Source organism: Cryptotermes secundus, unplaced genomic scaffold, assembly GCF_002891405.2.
Source record: "Cryptotermes secundus unplaced genomic scaffold, Csec_1.0 scaffold1090, whole genome shotgun sequence".
In the NCBI taxonomy this organism is placed as follows: domain Eukaryota; kingdom Metazoa; phylum Arthropoda; class Insecta; order Blattodea; family Kalotermitidae; genus Cryptotermes; species Cryptotermes secundus.
In genome coordinates, this window is record NW_019734379.1 from 736,769 (window position 1) to 759,123 (window position 22,355).

General features: G+C 44.5%; 1 protein-coding gene across 4 annotated transcripts in view; it reads left to right on the forward strand.

Annotated features, from left to right (window-relative positions):
• The window catches only part of LOC111868951 (dystroglycan), a 147,466-nt gene that overhangs the window by 111,543 nt on the left and 13,568 nt on the right, over positions 1–22,355 (forward strand). For 2 of the 4 annotated variants that reach the window (XM_023860081.2, XM_023860080.2), the window contains 7 exons: positions 14,019–14,344; positions 15,707–15,940; positions 16,758–16,886; positions 17,197–17,319; positions 18,152–18,310; positions 19,566–19,847; positions 22,181–22,333. In XM_023860081.2, coding sequence (XP_023715849.1) covers positions 14,066–14,344; positions 15,707–15,940; positions 16,758–16,886; positions 17,197–17,319; positions 18,152–18,310; positions 19,566–19,847; positions 22,181–22,333 — 1,359 coding nt within the window. In that variant the 5' untranslated portion in view covers positions 14,019–14,065. Of the gene's footprint in view, positions 1–3,574; positions 3,673–8,986; positions 9,123–14,018; positions 14,345–15,706; positions 15,941–16,757; positions 16,887–17,196; positions 17,320–18,151; positions 18,311–19,565; positions 19,848–22,180; positions 22,334–22,355 lie in introns of those variants that run through there. The other 2 variants (XM_023860078.2, XM_023860082.2) reach the window with 2 other exon arrangements.

A 22,355-nucleotide genomic window follows, 5' to 3' on the forward strand; every position in this document is an offset into this window, starting at 1 on the left:
GTTTCGGAGGAATATGCAGCTTCCATCTTCAGGCTCGATCCAAAAGATGGAGTTAAAGAGTATTTCATCGGAACATTGATATTCACCTGCAAGACTACGCTCAGAACACTGCTGTGAGAATGATAACAAATATCCGTGGAAAGAGTTTTCAGAGCTTCAGTTTTACATCGATTCTTTCCAGAACCTTCTCCCAGATTCAGTGGCTTGGATTGCGTTCTGTTTCTTGCAGGATAATGGACTGAACTCCCGGAAGAGCGCTCGATTTCCCGTTGGCCGTATTCATGGCGGTGCCCCAGTGGGCAGTTCGCCAAGAAGATAATTCATATGGCCTTATCAATTCTCCATACTGAGAAGGATAATGGGTTTGACTCCCAAGCGTGACGCAGTTTCAGTTTTCATGGCCAGAATGCAGTGTGCGCGCTTGATCACGCGATCTTCCAATCATTTTCGTCATTCAGAACCAGGGCATGATGCAGGTGTCTTACAGATATCTTCTGCCATACTTTCCTTATTAAAACTAAGACGATTAGAAGGTCTTGTTGCTGTCTGTGTATCTGATTGTGTCTGTCCGTCTGTTTATCTCCCTTAATTTTCTAGGCTTACGAGATCGCCTTGCTGTCTGTGTGTCGCCCCCCTGTCGTTGCTAGTGCACGGACCGTCTGACTAATAAAGAGCCGCTGGCCCTCGCCAGCACATTGATTCTTGGTTCCGAAACCCACGGAAATCATCACTTTTTACTGTCTGCCTGCTCTGGAAGCCTTCAGGTCCGGAGCCGTTTGTGTGGCCCCTCCCACATTTTTGTTTTGTATGCGGTCCGTGTCGTATCAAAATGTGGGCGATTAGTTCTTGGGTACGTATGGGAATTAGTGTTCTCTGGGATGTAACGCCGTATAATCTGGTTGATAGTTGCGAACTTTTGAATTATGACATAACGCTCGGCATTACTGTCTGATGATGACGTGACACCGAACATGTTCTAGACGCGGTTTGCTAGAGGAACCACAGCACGTTCAGAGAACTGCACTCCGTTGGTCCACTCTTGACATTCCTATACAGATCCGTTACCATGGTAACGGCAATACAGAGAAACACCTGCGTTTGACATTGAACCCGCGAATAATGACAGGGGAATATGGTTCGTAGCAAATCGAACATAACGACACGTATTTTAGTTTGCATGTTACTTCTGTTTCGAGATGCCGTTATTTGAGTTTGATAATCCATCGCGACGCCGTCTGTAACAGCGATGCTGTATGCTGTCACCTCCAGCAACTACAGAATACCAACGTTTATTGACACTGTCCATGGATGAACAAGCGGTAACATCAGAACTCGCCCCTGGGGTCTGCATCCCTGTAATTCCGTCGTGTATTCCTGGTTCCTCCAAGTGTCTGTTTTCGTGAGGCTTCCTAACAAGCTGCTTCAAATTAACTTTTTCTTCCCTGAACGTGCTACATGCCCACTGCATCTTACTGCCCTCAATTAGGCGAAGATTAAGTACTCGGAGCTGCCTGTTGTAGGCCTGCAGTTTCCTTCTTCATTCTTTAAGATTCCAAATTCGTATTGTCCTTCGCTCTTCTTCGTTCCCCGATCCTTCAAAATGAGGGTCAGCATCCTGGACACGTGGTTGTTCAAGTTGTCGCCCAGTTGGTTGGTTGGTTGGTTTGTTTGTTTGTTTGGTCACTTTGTAAGTTGGCTGTAGTTTCGGTAGTCGGTAGCTCAGATTGTAAGTTAGTGATCCTATCCTCATGCAAATGGGGAACGCGGTAGCGTAGTTCGTTGAGGCACTATGCTACAAGCCGGAAGGTCGCGGGTTCGATTCCCGATGAGCCCATTGGATTTCTTAGTTGACCAGTCCTTTTAGTCGCACTATGGTCCTAGAGTCGACTCAGCCTCTAACAGAAATGAGTACCAGGAATCTTTCTGGGGTTAAAGGGCGGCCAGCGCGTAAGACTGACAACTTCACCGCCATCTGTGAGCCGATTGTCTAGAAAATATGGGACCATGTACGTCTTACAACCCTATGGGCCTCCAGAGGGACTGTTACAGGAATAGCGTTAGGCGATGTTCACACACATTTCCGTCAGCAGAATGCTGCAGTCTATCGAGGCAGTTATTTCATTTTCGGCGTATTTCGATGGAATTTGGTGAATCAATACGGGGTGGGAGAGAGAGCTTACTAATTATAATGATGTAGTTACCCCGTCACCCTGCCTGCAGCAGCGCAGTGAATGTACCCCCTGAAATCTGTATCGTGATTACGAAATTCGATATTTCCTAGTGTCTGTTGCCTGAACGCCCATCAAAGCATTGTTTATGCCGAGTATTCAAATGTTGTTCTCCTGCCATAACAGCCCCCCACTTCAGTGGCAGTGACCGGCAGGGGTGTCACAAGCGTGTCACATACATAACTGAACATGCAGAGCAGATCAAGTTGCAATGGAGTCGTGTGGGGCGTTACCATGGAAACATCGTGACACGATGTGGGGTCAGCCAGTGCTGATGCTGAAGGAGACGACTTCCGGTACATGTCTCGTTCACGCGATGTTTTACCTAACCGATTGAAGTGAAGTCGACCCAACTTCGCTGGCCTGATCCCAGTTGCATCTGAGCATGATTGAGCACCACGCCCTGAAGCTGTATGGAGAAGTGAAGGAATAGCTCCAGCCATTGTTAACCTTGACACTGGATGGAGATGAATGAATGATCGTGTGCAGGCCTGATCGCTTTACCCTCGGGGAAGGAGTTCCCTGTTGGGTGGGCCCCAGGGTCGGTCTTGACGCCGTGGAGAACATTAAGTGATTGTAACTTCAGAATATTCGGTAGTTACGTGTTAAAGGGTGAACCAAATCACTCTGCAGCTTCACAATCCTATCGCCAGGTCGTCCGCTACGTCAGTGCTGCCAACCTTGCAAGTCTATTTGTAAAAACCGAACACGGAAACAAATGCCTGAAGTTTTGAAAACAAACCCCAGACTCTAACCTTAATGGGCTTGTTATTTTTTTTAATGCTAGTAGGGTGGAACTAAGTCCCTTGTACTGCAGCCACTTCTGGCCTATTGTACCAGCCCCAGATGATAGGTGAGGGTTATTGTGGAGCAATTGGTGGAATGAAGATTGGCAGGGGAAACCGAAGTACTCGGAGAAAATCTGCCCCAGCGCCACATTGTCCACCGCAAATTCCACTTGACCAGACCCGGGATCGAACCCGGGCCGCCGCGGTGGGAAGCCAGCGACTAACCGCTTGAGCTATGGCGCGGCCTAATGGGCTTGTTAGAGGCAGATTCTAGGGTTTCGTTCTGGAGACGTGACTTTAACTTCGCAAGGTACTTAGGCCACTCACACCTGTGTAAACATTTCGAATTTTTAACTGAGTTACATTAATCATTTAAAAAACACTTTCGTATTTTAAGGTATGTATTTATGTTTTCAGAATTTTCGTTGAGATATATTTTTTGAAGGGGCCGCTATAGCGCAGTCGGTATAGCGACTGGCTACAGGTTGGACGACAGACGGGATGGAGTTCGAACTTTCGAGAACTTTCTCTTCTCCACAGTGTCCAGTCCGGCTCTGGGGCCCACCCAGCCTCCTATCCAAACGGTGTCGGCGGCTCTTTCTCCTGGTGTAAATCAGCCGGGACGTGAAGCTGACCACTCACCAACTACTGCCAAGGTCAAGAATACGTGGCTCTATACATCCACGCTTTCATCGCGCAGTGCTTAATTAGTTAAGCACAGGAGAATCTTACCCTTTTATGTATTTTTGAAAGTATAATTTTGGTCTGAAAATGACGTAATATCTCGTTCATTTATTTGATGGGTGTACTGCATTGTCTAAAGTAACATGCATTAAGCCTTTATATAACATTTCGACACACCCAAAAGAGATGCCCCTTTTTAACGGGTTGGTTAGTTCTATAGTCCAGACACAAGGCCTGCCTCTCTTAAAAAATTGTTCCACCCCTGAGCTCAAAACAGTCCCCTTGTCTTGTTTAAAAGCTTGTCGGTTTAATAAACCCGCCCTTCCTCTGAAACAATTGTCCACCATTTGGAACTGAATTAGTATAACCATGGAACCGGAATACAAAATGAATCCATGGCACTGGGCATGAACCAGTGCTGTTCTCTCCCAATTTAGGGACTATTCATTGCGCTGGCCTTGCGGCAGAATATCCTAATCTGACTGATATAGGCTATAGATTTTCTTTCAACTATCAGAATAAAATTAAATTATTTTCCTAAAAAGCATTGGACTAATGGCCTTTTTAATGAAGAGGCGTTTTGTTTTCTGTGAGGTAGAAACTGAATTTTCCATGTTTTCTAGGGGAACTTTGTGCTTCATCGGGTTAATCCGAGACAAGCGGCTGGCGTATGAAACTGAAAACTCATCTCAATTTAGTGTCGAAATTGTAGCGTGCAGCTTTACCTTTGCGCCCCATGGCGCCTAGACTCAGGGGCTCCTGGGTTAGTCCTTCATGATAAAATCAGTTGGAAAAATGTTTATGGAATCAGATTTACCTTCGGACATTCCTTTCTCTACCCCTTCCTCCATCACTTGTTTATTTCTGTCGCATCCTCAGGTCTGACCAGAATACAACGCCGCCATCCCAAGCAGTGTGGGCATTGATCCATGGATTATTACTCTGGTACATGGGGGGGGGGGTGGAACTACTTCCGTCTTTTGTTTCCAGCCATCTTGTTTGTGGTAATGTATGTATGCCTCATCGACGTGGCAGACTTTTCGGATGAACTTTGAATTCTGTCCTGCTGGAGCTCTGACCTCCGCCTTCGTGTTCTGGCACTTCATGCTTTAGACGTACACAGAGGAACCTCGTGTTATTCTGTGTGATGATTTGAGTAAGATGTGTTCTCTGCGTTCGTGATACGGTGATTCTGTCTGAGCAGTATTTATTACGAGAACTCTTACGCTAAGTACGAGTAAGATTCAAATTCCATGAAGGGCAGTGATTTTTATCGTTCATTTCGGAACCAGTTTTCGCTGAGAACGTGAAGATGCAGTATGTGGAGCTATAACATTTCCAGTCATTTTGTATGAGTGCGAGACATGGGTCTCGAACATTGAGAACAGGGTGCTGAAGAGAATATTTGGACCGAAGAGGGTTGGAGAGAACTTCTCTAGCGCTGCCACAGGTTTTGCTGCCTGGGGACTGGAGTCGTTTGCTTGTAGTGATGTAATAGACACGACTTCTTACGGGGAGTGTTTCGTTGCGGGCGCACAAAAAGTGAGGGCAGGAGACGAACAAGTTGTGTGTGCGGTTGATGGCTGGGTGGCAGCTGGGATCTTGTTAACAGGCCACAACAATGTAAGATTTGAGGCTTTCACGGCGGTGACTATGAAGAAAGCAGNGATCTGACGCTGTTTAGTCTTGTAGAAATGTACCCATGTTTCTGTACTGACACTATTTTCAGGGCCCAAGAATAAGTCAGACAAGCAGCAGTTCTTCTTATCTGCTTGCTCCTCTTACTCTACTGTCCTGAAGATGGAGGCAGTACTTTCCTCTGTAATATCTATAAACGCCTACCAGATTACACGGTGTCATCTCAGAAGGTAGAATCTTCTTGGTTTCCATTCGTATATAATTAAAGAACTGGTAAGTACTTTTTTTTTGTATATTTGAAGGGGATTTCTTATTTATCAGTTCACCCGTTAGAATGTTTCATCGCCGAAATTATTTGTCGATATTGACCGATTTTGGTATTCGGAGTCCGTACTGAAGGTTCGTCAAATCTAAGTCCAGTGTAGGGCCGCGTCATAGCTCAAGCGGTTAGTCTTCCCACCGCGGCGGCCCGGGTTCCATCCCGCGTCTGGTCAAGTGGGATTTGTGGTGGGCAAAGTGGCGCTGGGGCAGGTTTTCTCCGAGTACTTCGGTTTCCCCTGCCAATCTTCATTCCACCAGTTGCTCCACAATCACCCTCATCTATCATCTGGGCCCGGTACTATAGGCCAGAAGTGACCGCAGTACAAGGGACTTAGTCCCACCCCACTAGCAATAAAAGAAGTCCAGTCTCTATCGTTCTAATGTACGTAGAGCTGAAACAGTCTTTGTACATATTCTACAAACATGTTAATCATGTAGTACACTGGCAGAACACATTAAATACAGGTCTGGTAAAGTATTTGACTTTTATTAAAAAAAATGTTTTGCAGCTCAGTTAGTGTAGTGTCTAAACCGTATGCTGGATAATGGGAGAGTCGAGACAAGATTCCTGGCGGCCGAAAGAGAGTCTTCCCCTCTCTGCAATGTCCAGATCTGTTTTGGGGCCCAGCCAGTCTCCTATCTAGTGATACAGGGGTCTCTCACCATGGGGGGAGGGGTAAGATAGACGGGGTGTGAAGCTTGTCACTCACTTGCCACCTAGGGCCGAAGGCTACGAAACAATGAACTTGTACCCACCACTCTTCCATGCGTCTTCATGGCGTGGCGAATAATTAAGTTAACAGGGCAACATTACCGTTAATGTTCTGTGGTAAAAATAATTTTTTCCAGGTTTCATAATGGTATATGTGTATTCGGTATACCCTAATTGGGGGTGGGGGGTGGCGGCGTAGTTTCATGCATTCTTAACCTCGAAGCCAGATGGAGATGGTCATCTTCACGCCCCGACCGCTTTGTACATGGGGAAGGAACATCTAGTACCATTGGATGGGAAGTTGGGTGGGCCACGGTTCCTCCGTCGTCCAGCCCGTAGCCTGGTCACTATATCAACTGAGCTACCCCGCCTCCCTGTTACGTTATTAATCCTCTTTGTAATTATTACGAGACATAGAAATATTCAAACCCATAACTTGAGCACAGCCAGTGTTACCGTTTAGTCAGCTGGAATGTAATTTCTGCGTTTGAAATGTTTGTCAGTTATCCTGCCGTGCTACGGTAGCTAAGCGACTGACTGATTCCCTTGGTACAGACAGGCAGACACTCGCCCAACTCAACAAGGAGACACGTGATTAGTGAGAGCTCTGCCTTTTGACAGCTTACCGTTCTGCCACCACCTGATTTACCAGTTAATATTCCCAATGCAATTAGGGCGCGTTGGATTCAATTTGTATAATCCTAACCACACAGCACTAATTACATAGAACCGTAATGAAGCATTAGAAGTCGGAACAGCGCAAATACTGCGGCAGTGCGCCAGGAGACCGACCCCAGTAACAAGCAAATGGTTCAACAGAAGCGGTCTTGACAGTCAGTTGAAGTGACTGAGGAAAATACGTAAACGGGACATGCGGGGTGTTTCTGACAAGACTAGAACCAGTGACCACCGGAATACAAGTAAGTCGAGTTACCCTGTATGAGAGTTGAGGTTATGACGGCGGTTGGCAGCTAGACAGCATAGCGTTGCTATGGATGATCGTGACCTAATCGGGGAAGTATCTGGGCATTATCCTGAAGGGGCTGACAAAAATCACGGAAACCCTGTCAGGCTAGCCGATGCCCATACCGAGATCCGAACCCTTAACCTCGCGATTGCGAGTGAGTTCCGAACCGTTCTGTGTTTCAGATATACCCCAGGCCATGACCAGTCTCCAGCACAATATTCTTACTCGTGTTGTGTGCCATAAGTTGATGCCGTGTGCGTTGTGTTAATTGTTGTGTGGAAGTAGCTGTACCTAAAAGTAACCCCTTCTAATTTGTGTTTTAAGAATTCGGTTCCTCGCAGGTGACACGCTGTGCCTTCGTTACACAGACAACCGGTTAATGCTGTTTATTTGTGTGTCATATCAAACACAAGAATACCCTGTCCCCCCCCCTTTTAAATATTAAAGGAGGTGGTGTTAATCGGAAACCCGCATGACACGAAAATTTGTTCGCTTACTATCCGCAAGCGACAGTGTCCATAGCCCTGTAGCTGCCTGCTGGGTTCGGTTTGTTTGTATGATCAGACAACTGTCTGAACAGCTGGGTGCGAGACAGCTTCCCCTTTCCGTGCAGAAGGGGCTGGCCCCGAGGCTCGTCACATGTAGGCTCTCCCTTCCCAGACCTCTCTTCAGCCAGATGCATTGAGTCATGTCTCCTTTGTTCAGGCATGTTACCACTTCCCAAAACCGATAGGTTGTAACGTCTCGGAGACTTGCCATAAAGTGAGATCATTTAATTCGGCTGTTTAACGATGACGTCAGTATCGAGATTGTATAGCTTCGGATGATAAAGACACATGTGATGCTACCCCTGTAACAGGCCGTAGAGGCCCATAGGGTAGTGAGACGTCGAGGCTCCCACATTTTCTAGACAATCGGTTCAGTGATAGTGGTGAGGTTGTCGGCAATTTATGAAATGAGAACTGACAGGGGAAACGAAGAACAAGAAGGAAACCGGCATCAGTTCTCCTTTGCTCGTTACAAATCCAATATGACCTGACCTGGGACAGAACCGGTGTCGCCGCTGTAGGGATCCCAGCGACTGACTGACTGTCAGATAAGTTGAAATGCTCCCATTAACATCTCAGAATAAGCCGAGCAAGGAAACGCCCGCTTCTGCTGGACTCTCACGTGACTTGCTCTTCTGTCCAGAAGATGGAGGCGCTATGTTCCTCCGAAACTACATGCCTTTGCAACCCTGAAGACTACCCTTCAGAGTTACCGCCGTGAGGTTTTCGTGACCAAAATAGACATTAAGGTCATATAGTCTCACTGTGGCCGCGAAGTCGACTCAGCCTCTAACAGAAATGAGTACCAGGAATCTTCCTGGGGCTAAAGGGCGGCCGGTACGTAAGGCTGACTACCTCACCGCCATCTGTGAGCCGATTGTCCAGAGAAAATGGGGGAGCCTCGACGTCTCACAACCCTATGGGCCTCCATGGCCTGTTAACAGGGAAGTAACTTTGCCTTATGGTAACGAGTTGCCATTCACTGCCTCATAGGAAAAGCTCTCATAAGAGTGCATCTGTAGTGAGTTGACACTGAAGAGCAGTTTGCGTATTATGTCTGTTAGTTTGTCAGAAATATAGCGTGTCTTCTTTCTTCGCAGGCTTGCGATGTGCCCTTGACAACTGGTTCAGCGCTTGCGTACTTTGCTGCCTTGTGACATTAGGAGCTGAGCCACTTTGCCGTCCACCGTTGGTCTCTAACCACATTACGTCTCTGCATGCAGGGCCGTAATTTGTGTAAGGGCACATTAAATTAATGAATCTGAAATGTCACTCCGCCGGACTGGGTGGGAGAGTGTTGGAACTCCCCCCCTTCAGCTGCGACATTTAATTTAACCTGAGTGGATGTGAACGCAGAACTCAGCTATTCGAAAAGCAGCGCGGAGTAATTTTTTCTGCCCCTTTGGATTTCAGGATTGCAGTGAAAAGCAGTGGAATTTGTAAGGGTCGGGGGAAGCCAAAGTGTGAACTTCTGCGCGTTTCGAAGCACGTCAACTTGAAGGTGTGTAGGGAACGTGGAAGTAGAGCTCCACTTTTGATACCTAGCGAGCTTAAAGTTAAAGTTAAAGTTGTTTAGACGTCCCGGTGTTTGATTACACGTCGCGCCGTCAATACGTATAGGGGAGTGGAGGTATGGCGTCACAAATTCTTAACATTGGTACTAGATGGAGGCGAGTGGTCATCTTCACGCCCTGACCGCTTCACCCCCGGGGTAGAAGCCCTGATAGCCACTGACAGGCGGCTGGAGGATTGACCCCGTGACCGACGGATGTTATGTTACTGACTTAACTGTATTCGCAGCTGATCCAGTTCGACTCTCTGTTTGATTGCCAACTATTCTACCCTAGATTATTCACAGTTTTCCTCAGCCTACAGGATAATATCCACAAATGGGTCACAAACGTCTCCTTCCAAACCCTTATCCATTCACCATTGACGATTATCTTACCATCTCTTTCGACTTAAAGCTGAAGAAAGGTAAAGTTATCCCTGTAACAGGCCGTGGAGGGCCATAGGGTTGTGAGCCATCGAGGCTCCCAAATCGGCTCATAAATGGCGGTGAGATTGTCTGCCTTCCACGCCGGCCGCGCTTTACCTCCAGGAAGATTCCTGGTACTCATTTGTTAAGAGGCTGAGTCGACTCCAGGGCCACAGTGCGGCTGGAAGGATTTGGTTAATCGAAAAATCCAGTGACCTCATCTGGAATCGAATCAGCGAGTGTTCGGCTTATAGCATAGTAAGCTCTTTTTGACATCCGAAATTAAACATCCTCGTTATCAAGCGAAGAATCTGAGGTGTAACAGCGTGCAGTCTGGTGGAAATTCGCCGGTCCGATTAGTCCCGAGTTCCAGTCCAGGAAGCCGGCCAGACATAGGAAGAACCAGAATTAGTCCTTAAAAATTGCCCGGCTTGCACGCCTGACCCTTGATGTTTCGGCGTTTCCGGCCGCAGAAGCTGTTCTGTTTCCACACGTGGCCTCCGTCTCTCCGTCGCACTGTGCGCATAAGCTGAGCGAGTTACAGCCGGCGATAAAGTGGAATCACAAAGAAAGGCTTTCTTCTCTGTGAAATGAGCAGTCTCTGGCAGGAAACATATTTATACAGTGTGTCTCACGAGATCTTTAAATGTTGTGTGGTAGTAAATATTCGAAATAAGTGCAACTATTATTGAAGTGATAGCCGGTCACGGTAGCCGAGCGGTCTTAAGGCATGCACTGTCTTCGCTCGCTCGGAAGCCGGGATCGTGGGTTCGAATCCCACTCAGGGCATGGATGTTTGTGTACGTTTTTCTGTGTTTCTGTACAGGTAGAGGCCTTGCGACGAGCTGATCACCCGTCCAAGGAGTCCTACCGAATGTGTAAGATCTAGAAAAACCGAAGTGAACGGAGTTCATGGAGGTAGGCCTAGGCCCACTGGGGCTGTAGTGCCAAGAAAAAAAAATATTGAAGTGGTAATTTGTACGGGCAGAATGTAAAACGAAATAGATCGACTCTGTAAAGTCTGAACTACTGCCAGAGTCGTTAAGTACATTGCAAATGAAAGAAATGCCAACACTGAGACTGCGCAAATCCTGTACTTCGCTTTTCGTTTGGTGGCAATAAACTGGATGCATTGCTGTAACCAGGGTTTGTATAATTGAAACGGATCATAAACGCACTTCAAAGTCTTACTGAGAAATCCTCTAGACCTGTTTGTAATACAAATATGTTTTTGGGCATTATCCATCGTCCTGTCTTTATCTAAAAACACATTCCTGTGTATTTTTCAAAACAACGTTTCGGAGACTGGATTCTGCCATCGGAGATAAGGACGAACACTATCGATTGAGCTCAACTTAGAAGGTTTTACCTGAAGACGGAGACAGAATCCAGTCCCCGAAACAGTGTGTGTTTTAAATAAAAGCAGGACGATAATGTCCAGAATAATATTTGCACTAATGTACCCTCGTCAAAAACTTCTAGATCCTGTTCTTAATAATTTCAAACACGGCGACTGTATGAAACTTCGAGGTTACGTCTGGCGTATTTAACGTAGTCGAAACTTTGTACTGTTTTGGACTAGACACAGAAGTTGGCCACAGAATTATATTGCTTCATTAAGACTGAAGTGTTCTGAGATGTGACGCCGTGTTGTATGGCCACCATCATTTCTGAGGAACCTACTCTATTTCATGGTAGGGGAGACGCTATTGTCAGGTAGATGGTTATCGGCGTTTCTGAGGTAGCTGATGCTTCCATTTTAAGACGGATTGAGACAGCAGGCTCCTTGAAAACGTCGATAAACAGTATCAAACTACACGACGTCGCTTCTGAGACCACCCATCAGCACCGGCTGAAGCGTGTTGTTGAGGAAAGGGGCGTCCATTTTTTCCTGGAGTTCCAGCGAAAGAGAAACTGCAACTTAGTAGTCGGAGTAGGCCATGCAAAAGTCTTGGCCTGCAGTATGGCCGCAGCTTACGTTATAATATACTGCGGTTTCAGGGAAAGGTGTACGCTACATTCAGTCGAAATTCCTGGAGTAGTTTTGGAGACGAAACGGATAGGCAGATGGGACATATTCAACATCGAAGATTACTGTCTCCTGAGACGTGGTGCTGTGTAGCCTGGTAAATGCTTAGAGATATATCGGAGGAATCAGCTGCTTCTGTTTTCAGGGCAGAAAAGCAAATCACAGTTGGAAAAAAAGAAAAAAGGCACGGCCATAGCAAGATGGACGACGGGACTGGCGCCCAGGTTTGAACCAGTTTCTTCCGTTCTTGGTTTACTCTTCTGCCCCGATGATAGACGCAGTGGGTTCCTTGGAAACCAGACTACATGGCGTCACATCCGAGAAGCCAGTAATATTCGTGAGAATCCCGGATTTCGCACGGTTTCACGGCCGTTAGGCATTTGTTTCAAAGAACTCTTTCAGTAGCACCACCGCGTGTAGAAATGGAAGTAATCGCGGGAACATCTGCTGCCAGTTTGATAGTAGGCCCAATTGTGATGTCAGCATGCCCATTCGTGCGAATTTGGGGTTAACAGTTACCATCAAGTAGATTCTAAAGAGTTCTGACGATGGTGGATGACACAGAATTACTGGGGTTTTGGACTTTTTCCATCGTCCGGAATTTTAGGTAATAGAGGACACGACGTTTCGAAAACCGGATTTGTTTCCGTCTTCAGGTGAGAAAGGAAGACGGGGGGCCCATCTGAATAGGTGTCTTCCGTTCTAACATGTAGACGGAAACAGATCCAGTTTCCGAAACGTCGTGTCCTCAATTACCTAAAATTCCGGACGAAGGAAAAAGTCCAAAACCCCAGTAATTCTGTGTGGCAGTTACCATCAAGTGACACTGCAGTATCTGCGAGATAAGTAGGATCCAAACCCCGACCTTCAAGCTGGATTGTATTGAATACAGTGCCTCTATCTGATGTATTTGGCGAGCACAAATTTTGTAATACATTCCCCCCACCGCGGCTGCTTTGTTATGTGAATGATGACAGTATTAGCACAATTTACTTGTGTTAAGGGGGTACCTAATTCCACTTCTGGCCACAGACAGGTTTGACTGAGGTTTTCAGTGATCTTGTTCAGTCACTGTACTCGGGCCTGACAAATACCAATATGTGGCCTGTGAAACGGGGTCATATATGCAGTTAGACATTTTGAAAAGAACTGCTGGAAGTTGTAGTGCTTATCATCACAGTTCTCAGAAATATGGCATTGTAAGGGCTGTGCCATTTAGGAACTGGCATCTGAGCATGGGGCCAAAGGTTCAGTCCTGGAGGACTTCATGCGAGAATCATAGTCAACAATGTGGCAGTGCAGCAGCAGGTTTTTATTATTTTATAGAGTTTCTGAAGTTCTCCTCTGGTAACCATTGCTTCATACTTGCCTGTCACCACCCACTGATATATTGCAGTAGCCCTGACCAGGCAGTTTGGGGCTTCATCTCTGATGTGGCACTTGGCTGGTTGTAGAGTAAGGAAGTCAGTACAATGTGAATAGAAAAGATCAGAATAACGTTTGTGGCCATTGTAGTCTCTCGCAGATTTGTGAGATGAATGATCTGTAATTAAATTTTCAGTACCTCTGCAGTCTAGTGGTCAGAGTTCTTGGCTACAGATCCAGATATCCAGGTTCGATTCCTGGTGCTACCAAATTTTGTGAGAAGTAGTGGGCCTGGAACGGGGTCCACTCAGCCTCGTGAGGATAATTGAGGAGCAGTTTCCTTGAAATAGCGGCTCTGGTCTAGAAAACCGAAATTAACTGCCGGGGGGATTCGTTGCGCTGACCACGCAATACCCTCTCTCCGCTGAAGTTGGCACTAACTTCACTGACAAGCAACGGTTGCGGACTAGAACCACGGAGTTTGTTTTATACTCAGTCACACTTGTTGAGCTGTTATATTAGCAGTGCTGGACCCTCTGATTCCTCCACCAGATGCTGCAAATGTGGGATAGGTCCTCCATGTTTTGGGGCCCTCTTCTTCCTCAGAACCATGCCTTTAAGGTAACAGAACCACCCCACTTCAGACCTGAACACTTTAACCATTTATGAGAAGAGCACGCACTAGCAATGTCAGATAGGGGTGTTGGACATGTCAGAAACTTCATGAAACCAGTTCAAACCAATTTGCACATTGTTTCAGGTGTATGCAGCCATGGAGTGACGTGTTGTGCAGGAAGAGTGAGTGACATGGCTGCGAGCAGGTTCTGGCACTGTTGTGCCACTCTGGGGTTGGCCCTGGCCCTGGCAGTGACAGCCCTGCACTCGGAGGAAGACTTTGCATTTGAGATGACTGCAGCAGAGGAACAAGAGGTTCTTAATGGGCCCATTGCCCATCCACACCCCCTTCCAGCATCATCACCAGTCCAGAGGCTCTGGGGCATCCCTGACACTGTAGCACCTCTTGGCAGACTCTTCCACATGAACATCCCAAGGGATGCCTTCTCAGGAGACGTGGATCATTATGAGGTGAGCTCTGTTAGTATTCAGTTAGACTGCGAGGTAAGTTGGCGGCTGGACAAGCATAATAGGGACTATTTCACACATCGTTTTTCAACCAAATGTCCTTGTTGGTTTGTTGGGTAGGATATGAAGTAAAGGGTAAAGTCCCTGTACTTAACTAATTAAGCACAATGCTATGAAGACATATGGAGTGGGTGTATATATCCACATTTTGACATCAGCACTAATTGGACATGAATGGTCAGCTTCATGCCCCAGCCACTTTAACGACAAGGGACAGTGCCCCAGGTACACATTTGGTATGAGGGTGGGTNGCGGGCCCCAGTACCAATCTGAAGGATATGGAGAGGAGAATAATCCTACCCCTATCAGGACTCAAACTCCAACCCCTTGGCTGTCCAGTCCATAGCCAGTCACTATACCGAATGCACTATCCCATCTTGAAAATAATTAATCCAGTCACACAAAATTCAGTTACACAAGTGCCTCATTATTGCTGCACTATAATCATATTTCTGCTAATGAACAGTATTGTTCTTTAGCAATAGAACATAACAAACAGCTGCAATCTTTCAGTTCTTAAGAACCTTCAGTAATGATTAACACGTTACTAAAATGTGCCTAATTGTAAAAAGGGAAGCTTGTGTTTTTACTGTAAGTGATGCTGTGGTTGTGTTGACAAAACACAAGACAACAAAAACATATTTATGATGATGTGTGGTGATTCTAATTTAATGTAGTATAATTTATGCTTGTACTATCATCACCACAGTGAAATAACAGGTTTATACATATGTCAGTATTGTTATGGTGCTTAAACAATAGAGTTTTGGTACAGCTGGACATGTTATAATTTAGAAGGAGCAAATACATACAGAATTTTGGGGGGAGCAACATTAGGCATGTGGTTACTTGTAAGACTGAGAAGGAGATGGAAGGTAAAGGTAAAAGGTAAAGTTGTCCCTGTGCTTAACTAACTAAGCACTGCACCCTGAAGGTGTATGGGGGAGTGGATGTATAGATCCACATTTTCTTGACCTTGGCACTAGCCTGAGGTGAGTGGTCAGCTTCATGCGCCTGCCACTTTACCCCTGGGGAAAGAGCTACCAGTAACCAATGTGGAGGATATGGAGAAGAGAAAATTCTGAGCCTGCCAGGACTCGAACTTTGACCCCTCAGTCGCCCAGCCTGTAGGCAGTTGCTATACCGACTCACGAGAAGGAAATGGAGGGCAGACAGTAAGGCGAATATTAGGGAACTGCTGTGAGAGTTGGAAGTCACTCAGGGCAAGGTCAGATGAGTGTCTGTGGTATTGAACCCTTAGGTCATGCTGCCAGAGAGGTGTTATCAAAGCGTTACTGTTTACAGGCTAGAGGTCCTGGAGGCACTCCGCTCCCATCATGGATTGTATTTGATAAAGCAACAGGCCTGTTTGAAGGTGTACCCAGTGCACAAGATCTGGGTGAACACTACGTGACAGTTCGAGCCCTTGGACAGCAGTCTCATAACTGGGCTAAGGATGTCTTCTCTATAGATGTCACAGAGAATTCAAGGACTGAGGGCTCCAAGGGGGCTGTGCCCCTTGTGGGGCAACATCACAAGGTATGAGGGAAACCTCTTGGCCACACATGAACATGTGTCTCGTTCCATGCCCAGAATTCTTGTAATATAATACCTCACAAAATCCTTCGGTTTCCATTTTTGAACTATCATCATCACCTGGTGAGATAAGCATTATGTTCTGTCATAATAATGTAACTATACTGTCATGTTAAACTTGCATGAAAATTAGTATTAAAGAAACTACATGTTTTTTTTATGAGTCTCATAATAAACAGTGATTATTTCTCTAAACAACATTAACTGATTGATCTTTGTAATGGAGCTACAGTGTTCTTTGTTAGATAGGAACAGGATTTTTAAGCATTGTTTTGAGTGATTTTATGGTTCAAAAGAATGGTAGCTTTAGTATTGAAATATTATATACTATATGTGAATGCTAAGTAGGCAAAACTTCCAAAAGACGATCATTAAGAGAGTTATTTACTCTTAAATGAAAGAGTAAGGTTAAAATTTGACTGGCTAGCTGACAAATTAATGCAGTCACTCATCATTCACTCTATGAAACAAGAGTCCTTGTTCTAAAAGCCAAGAGCTGAAAGTGTAACTGAACTGAAGCACAAAAATGAAAGAAGGGGAAATAAAACTCACCAGATTATGAAATTTGCTGATGGATAATTGTTCTTAATCAGTTGACTGGAATTATGAAGGCCCATTGATTGGTGAGAAACTTTGAATCAGTTGCTTGTAATTGTGTTGGTATTAATTTTCTTTGATAATATAGTTGGCATGATGTACTTGTTTTGAATTGTCATTTAAGCTAAGTACAGTCCATTTGCAATGTTTTCAACTGTTTCAGGTTAGGTGCAGTACTGGAGAAGATCCTACAATGCTCATTATAGTAATGGATGCCAATTTTGAGCAGCTGAAACCAAAACAACGAGTAGTGGCCATAAAGAATCTTTCTGGGTTCCTGTCGCTCCAACATGTATGTAGTTCAGGAAAGAAACACAGTACAAGCTGTGTTAGATTTGAGGTTATGCATATTGCTGGCATGTTGACAACCTTATTACTCTAAAAACTGTCACTTGGATGTTACGACATTTGGCTTATAATCGTTTTCTGTTTAGCTGAAAATAGAATGGACATCGTGGAAATAGGAAATATTGTTATGTTCAAATGTGAGGAGAAGGAGAACAGCGTAGAATGTCTTAAATATATAAGATTTTAGAGTCTGGTAAGCACACACTTCAGCTAAATCGTAGGTTTACAAGAATGGTTTTATTTTCTTCTTGCAGGATTTGTTCCAGTTGCAGCCTCTGAATGGCCAGGAAGATCTGTTGGCAGATACAGTTGTGCTGGCAGGTCCAGGCAACGTGAAGAAGAGGACAAACAGACATTCTACCTCCATCCAGTGGCAGGTATGCCAACTTGCATCTCTTGCTACACACCTGTACTTGATATACTTACTTAGATAAAGCTGTACGAGTATATATTTATAAATGACATTACTGGCATGTATGATGTAATAAATTCTATTTCTGTTTATGATTGTGTATACAGTAACTAGACTTTCAGCTACACGCATTGCAGATGAACTGTAGGACTTCTGGAGCTACTTGGAAATTCATTGTGGCTTCTCCAGATGATTTAAATGTTGTCCGCTATGTCTGTTAAGTTTGAGCTGCTGCTAGCCCCTCTGATGTCACTGTGCTGGGGCCATGCCCCATACATCAGCCGTTATGTTTCCAGTGCTGCATACTTGCCTGTATTCGTTTCCAGTTTTGTAGCCATTCTGTCCACATGAATAATGATATGATAACCGCTGCTGGTGACAAGTGCTTTGGGTCGGCTGCCATAGACCAGAGGCACTGAAGGGAAGTAAAGAGTGCGGAGTTTTGAACTCTGTCGTGTACCTTACATATGGGGCTTAGTTCTGTGGGCTCAGTGTAGTTATGTTGTGGTTCTGTATAGGGACCCCCCCTTTTGGCTACCCAGCTGGATGTTTACAAATGTGTGGGACAAGAATTTCTGAAAGTGGCGGTGATGGCCATCCATTTACGCCATTGCTGCAGACACAAACACAGCGTGTGGTTCCTTTTTTGCAGTATTTGAATCACAGAGGTTCTCATACCCAGTAGCAGTGCAGTGAATGAGCTCAGCCTAGGCACTGTGAATTCTTTTCTAAACCATCAGATCTCATATAGGTGTTTTGTTCCAGGATCTCAATACATGTTCTCATACATGTTGCAGGTTGGCTGTGATGGGCATCTCTGGAAGCAGCATATGCAGCTGGTACAGCAGCTAAAGCAACAGGCCCGTGATGGTACCTTGTCAGAGGTGTTGCAACAGCCTGTTGTAGGCTGGCACGTCAAGACTGAAGCTTCCTCTGCCCACAGGGAGCGCAGAGAGGTATCAGTCACTAAACACATTATTTGGGGGGGGGGAGAGATTAAAATGTTTCCCCTGATAATGCTTCTCACAAGATCAGTTGGGCAAAAAGTGATGTAAGTCCATTTTCAGAGAGGTGGGTTTCAGCCCCCCCCCCCACATATTTTTCCCCACAAATTTTGAACACTACACTAGAAGCTGTATACAGTTCTGTTATGATACGATCGTGACTTTGTGTAGTTTTAAAGTACCACAATTTATAACCCAGATAGAAGCAGTACTGGAGACGGTTAACCTTCAGATGGGCCTCGTTCCAGGTCTGTACTTCTTCAATGTTAATGATCATGTTCCCATCTCATTCGGCACTGTGCCCTGTGCAACAGAAAGTGTCATTAAGGGACCCAAGAAGCAGGCAGCAGCAGTAACAAATGAAAATTGCATCCATCATCAAAGTAAAGAGTGAATAAATTGAGAAATATTTATGTCCATCTGTTATTCTATATCCTGCATCTCTTGGCTGCTGTGAAGAAATACATTTGTCATTTTTTTCAGAAACCCAAAATTTATATTCACATAAGAACATAGAATAGAACACTATTATTATGTACAATTTTATTAAAATTTCATTTTGATATTTCTTTAATAATGCATGTCTTATAGATCCGTAAGACTGTACATATCTGTTCAGTTCTGTCGTCACTGTCTCTCTCAGCCTAAATAATTGAAGTTCCTCATTTATTCGGCTGTCATACTATAAAGACTGATAATCGTTTAGGAGTGTGGCACTTTGTAATTTTTGTAGATGATTGTGTCTCTTTGAGGATCCTGTAGCCTCCACCTGTCCAGAAGGTGGCGACAAGTTCTTCTGAAATATTAATAACCACATGTAAGATTATGTGATGCTGTATCTCAGAAAACCACAGTCTTCTTATATCTCACATATTTTACCATGACTTTGGAACAGCACTGTTAAATAAGGAAAGAAATAATATACAGGACAGTTGGCTCTTTAGAGCACAGTGATTATTGCATGCAACATCTACTTTTAGAAGCTTAAAATATTTCCCACTCAGTGTATCTGTTTGTTTTTGTATGATTCTCTCAGTAAACACTGTGATTGTTTCCTTACACAGTATTAACCAGCAGTTCTTTCTAATGGAGATGAATTTTATTTTCTGTGAAGTAGGAATTGACTTTTTAATTGTTACATAGATAAACTTCATACCTCGAATGATTGAGACATTAATGGTATTACTGATAATGGCCAATGTTGCAGGTTGGCTCTGGAGATTATGATGAAGATGTGGATGAAGCAGAAGCAGACGAGGATGAAGCTGCAGAGAGCGAGACTGAAGCTGTACCAAGTGTTCACATTGTTCCAACAATGCCCTCTCCTGTGTTCCCCGAGCCAACAGCCTCTCATCCCCACAGACATCACCATGGTGAGGTGGAGCCTGGTCCGAGCATAAGCATTATGCCAGAAGTTGTGTCAAATGTGGGGTACGGGTTGCCAACCAGTCCAGTTGTCTATGGGACTATCTTACCTACTCCTGTGCTAGTGAGTGATTTTGTGATCATTGTATGAAGATTACAGAGTGCAAGGCCATGCAGAAACACCAAATTTGGCTCTAAATTTTGCAGTCCCCTCCCCAAAAAATTTATACATCAGATGGACATAAGTAGAACCAGAAAGAGCACTGTTGGGATGTTACATGTCACATGTCAATGCGGCATCTTTTGACAACATTTGAATGCCTTCCTACATAATGGATTCTAAGCAAACAGATCAGAAAGGTTGCTATGTATGGTTAAGGTTATTATTATAAATGCATTCTGTATTTAATTTTAGTTGTATAGAACCAATAAGGGGGAAAGGAATAATCATTTAGCGCACATGCCACTGGAAATAAGTTTACATCTGAAGTCTTATAAGTTTTTATGCAGTGAAATCCCAATTCGATGTTCCTGGGAAATCCTATATTTAAGGAACACTTTCCTGGTTTCAGGCAAAGCCCAATATGAACAATATACAGTTTTCCTGCATTTAATTAACTTAGATTTAGTAAATAACCCATGATGTTTGTACCTCAGTTTTGTGTCATTGCAGTCAAAATAACTGATATTAAGTTTCCTCAGTAGCAGATATTGTTACTGCACGGCCATGCACATTAAACATGCATCTTGGCTGTGCTGCTTGTGGGATCGTACTTGGTTTGATTTTTGACTGAGGTTCCATCACAGTTTATTTCATATATTGTTAACCATTTGAGAGATTAATTTGATATTTTGTAGTCTAGAAACAGTTTTTTCTTTCAATATTTATTTCATATTTATGTTATAACATGAAAAATTATTTCATAATGAATGTACAAAGTGAGTCTCACAGGGTGATAAACTATTTCAGGCTAAAATCTTGAAGGTTGGCGTTTAGCATAAACCTTAATTAATGTAAGAAACGTGATTAAATAGGAATTTCACCATATTGCTAATACCAGTATTGATCCCAAAATACAGTTTTCATATTATGATTGAATCAGAAGTTGCATATGAACACATCACTGACACCTTTAGGTCACATTCTTCTGAAGAAAACTACTGGGAATTTGTGGCCGAACCATTTGCTTGCCTCTTACTTTGTAAAGTTATAAAGCATATACTTTTCTATGTTTGTGAGCGTATGGTGGGATCATTGGTGCTGGTAGTGAGGTGGAAGCAAGGAATATGTCTTCCCACCCCCACCCCCAACCCCTTTAATTTTTTCTTTTTTTTGGGGGGGGGGGAGGGGGGGGATTGGAAAGAGAAAGAAATACACTAAATATTAGTACCAAAAATTAAACACATATTTATAATCATTTTCTTATCCTGAATACTTTAAGACAGGCAGTAAAAAAGTGACTTGAAATGTAAATTTGTAAGCAAAATGTTTGGTTTCCCCTATGGGGAAAAATTTGCATGGTGCCCATGATTTGGATACAACCAGCATGCCACCAGTGGTCACCCTGCTGAGAGCACATGACTGTTTTATCATCCTATAATGCACTCACAGGCTTCTTTCTTGTCCTGTTACACATGAACTTTCAACTGTAGTAACATGTCTTGGCATGATGCAGTGGAACAAGATTTTCTCTTCCATTGTGCCTTTCCTTGCAGAATGTACAATTTTGTAAGGGGAACCTGCTGCCTCAATATTGAGGTTAGAAGAGGAAGCCGTACAAGACAGAGGTGTCTGTTGTGTAGAGAAAGGAAGAGGAGAACTGGGGTTAAGAACAAACAAGTGGGAGTGACTATCTTTTACCTGTGTTCCTGTTCTGTTTGCAAAGTTTCTGCTGTCCCCATTAATTTGTTGTTAGCCTCTTCCATTGATAAATTCAGCTCTTTTCAAGGCCATTAAATCTTCATTTTATGTTGCTCCCATTGGTTGGCCTTCAGCCCCAGTCCATGTCCTTCCCTCGTGTATATTACTCACCGGTTTCTAATGCACAGCTTATGCCTCTACCCTGCAGATATAGCCAGCAGGCTTCTCCACAAACACTGGACTATATTTACCACACTGCAAGGGCGTCACATTGCAGAAGATGCTAATCTTTATGTTTATAACTGTTCATAGGTTCTGGAGTTCTTACTTATGTTCCCATTATTCCCTTGTCACAGAGAAACTTGAAGTATTGTCCTACCGAAGGATGAACTACCGCTCCATGCTAATCTTATTTCTCACCCCTCTCATTCATCCAATGGTCTCTGACCTTTCTGGCCTCTGCCTGCTTGGAATGAGCAAATGAACTACTTATCTTAAAAGTTTTGGCTGCTCCTGGGAATGGCATGATAAAGTTCCATGCTGAATCTAAGGCTCTTACTGCGCAATCCACACTCATGGCTGTGTTGCTGTTGCAGGTACCTGTTCGTCCCACCCATCTGATGAGCAGCGAGGTGCTGGTGGAGCCCAGCAGAGCTTATGATGAGTTTGCAGAGATCACGCCATCAGCTACTCCTGTGTTTGTGTCAGAAGTGGAGCCCTCTGTCACTACAGACATGCCTGCGTCACAGGTACACATGGACGACATCAGAC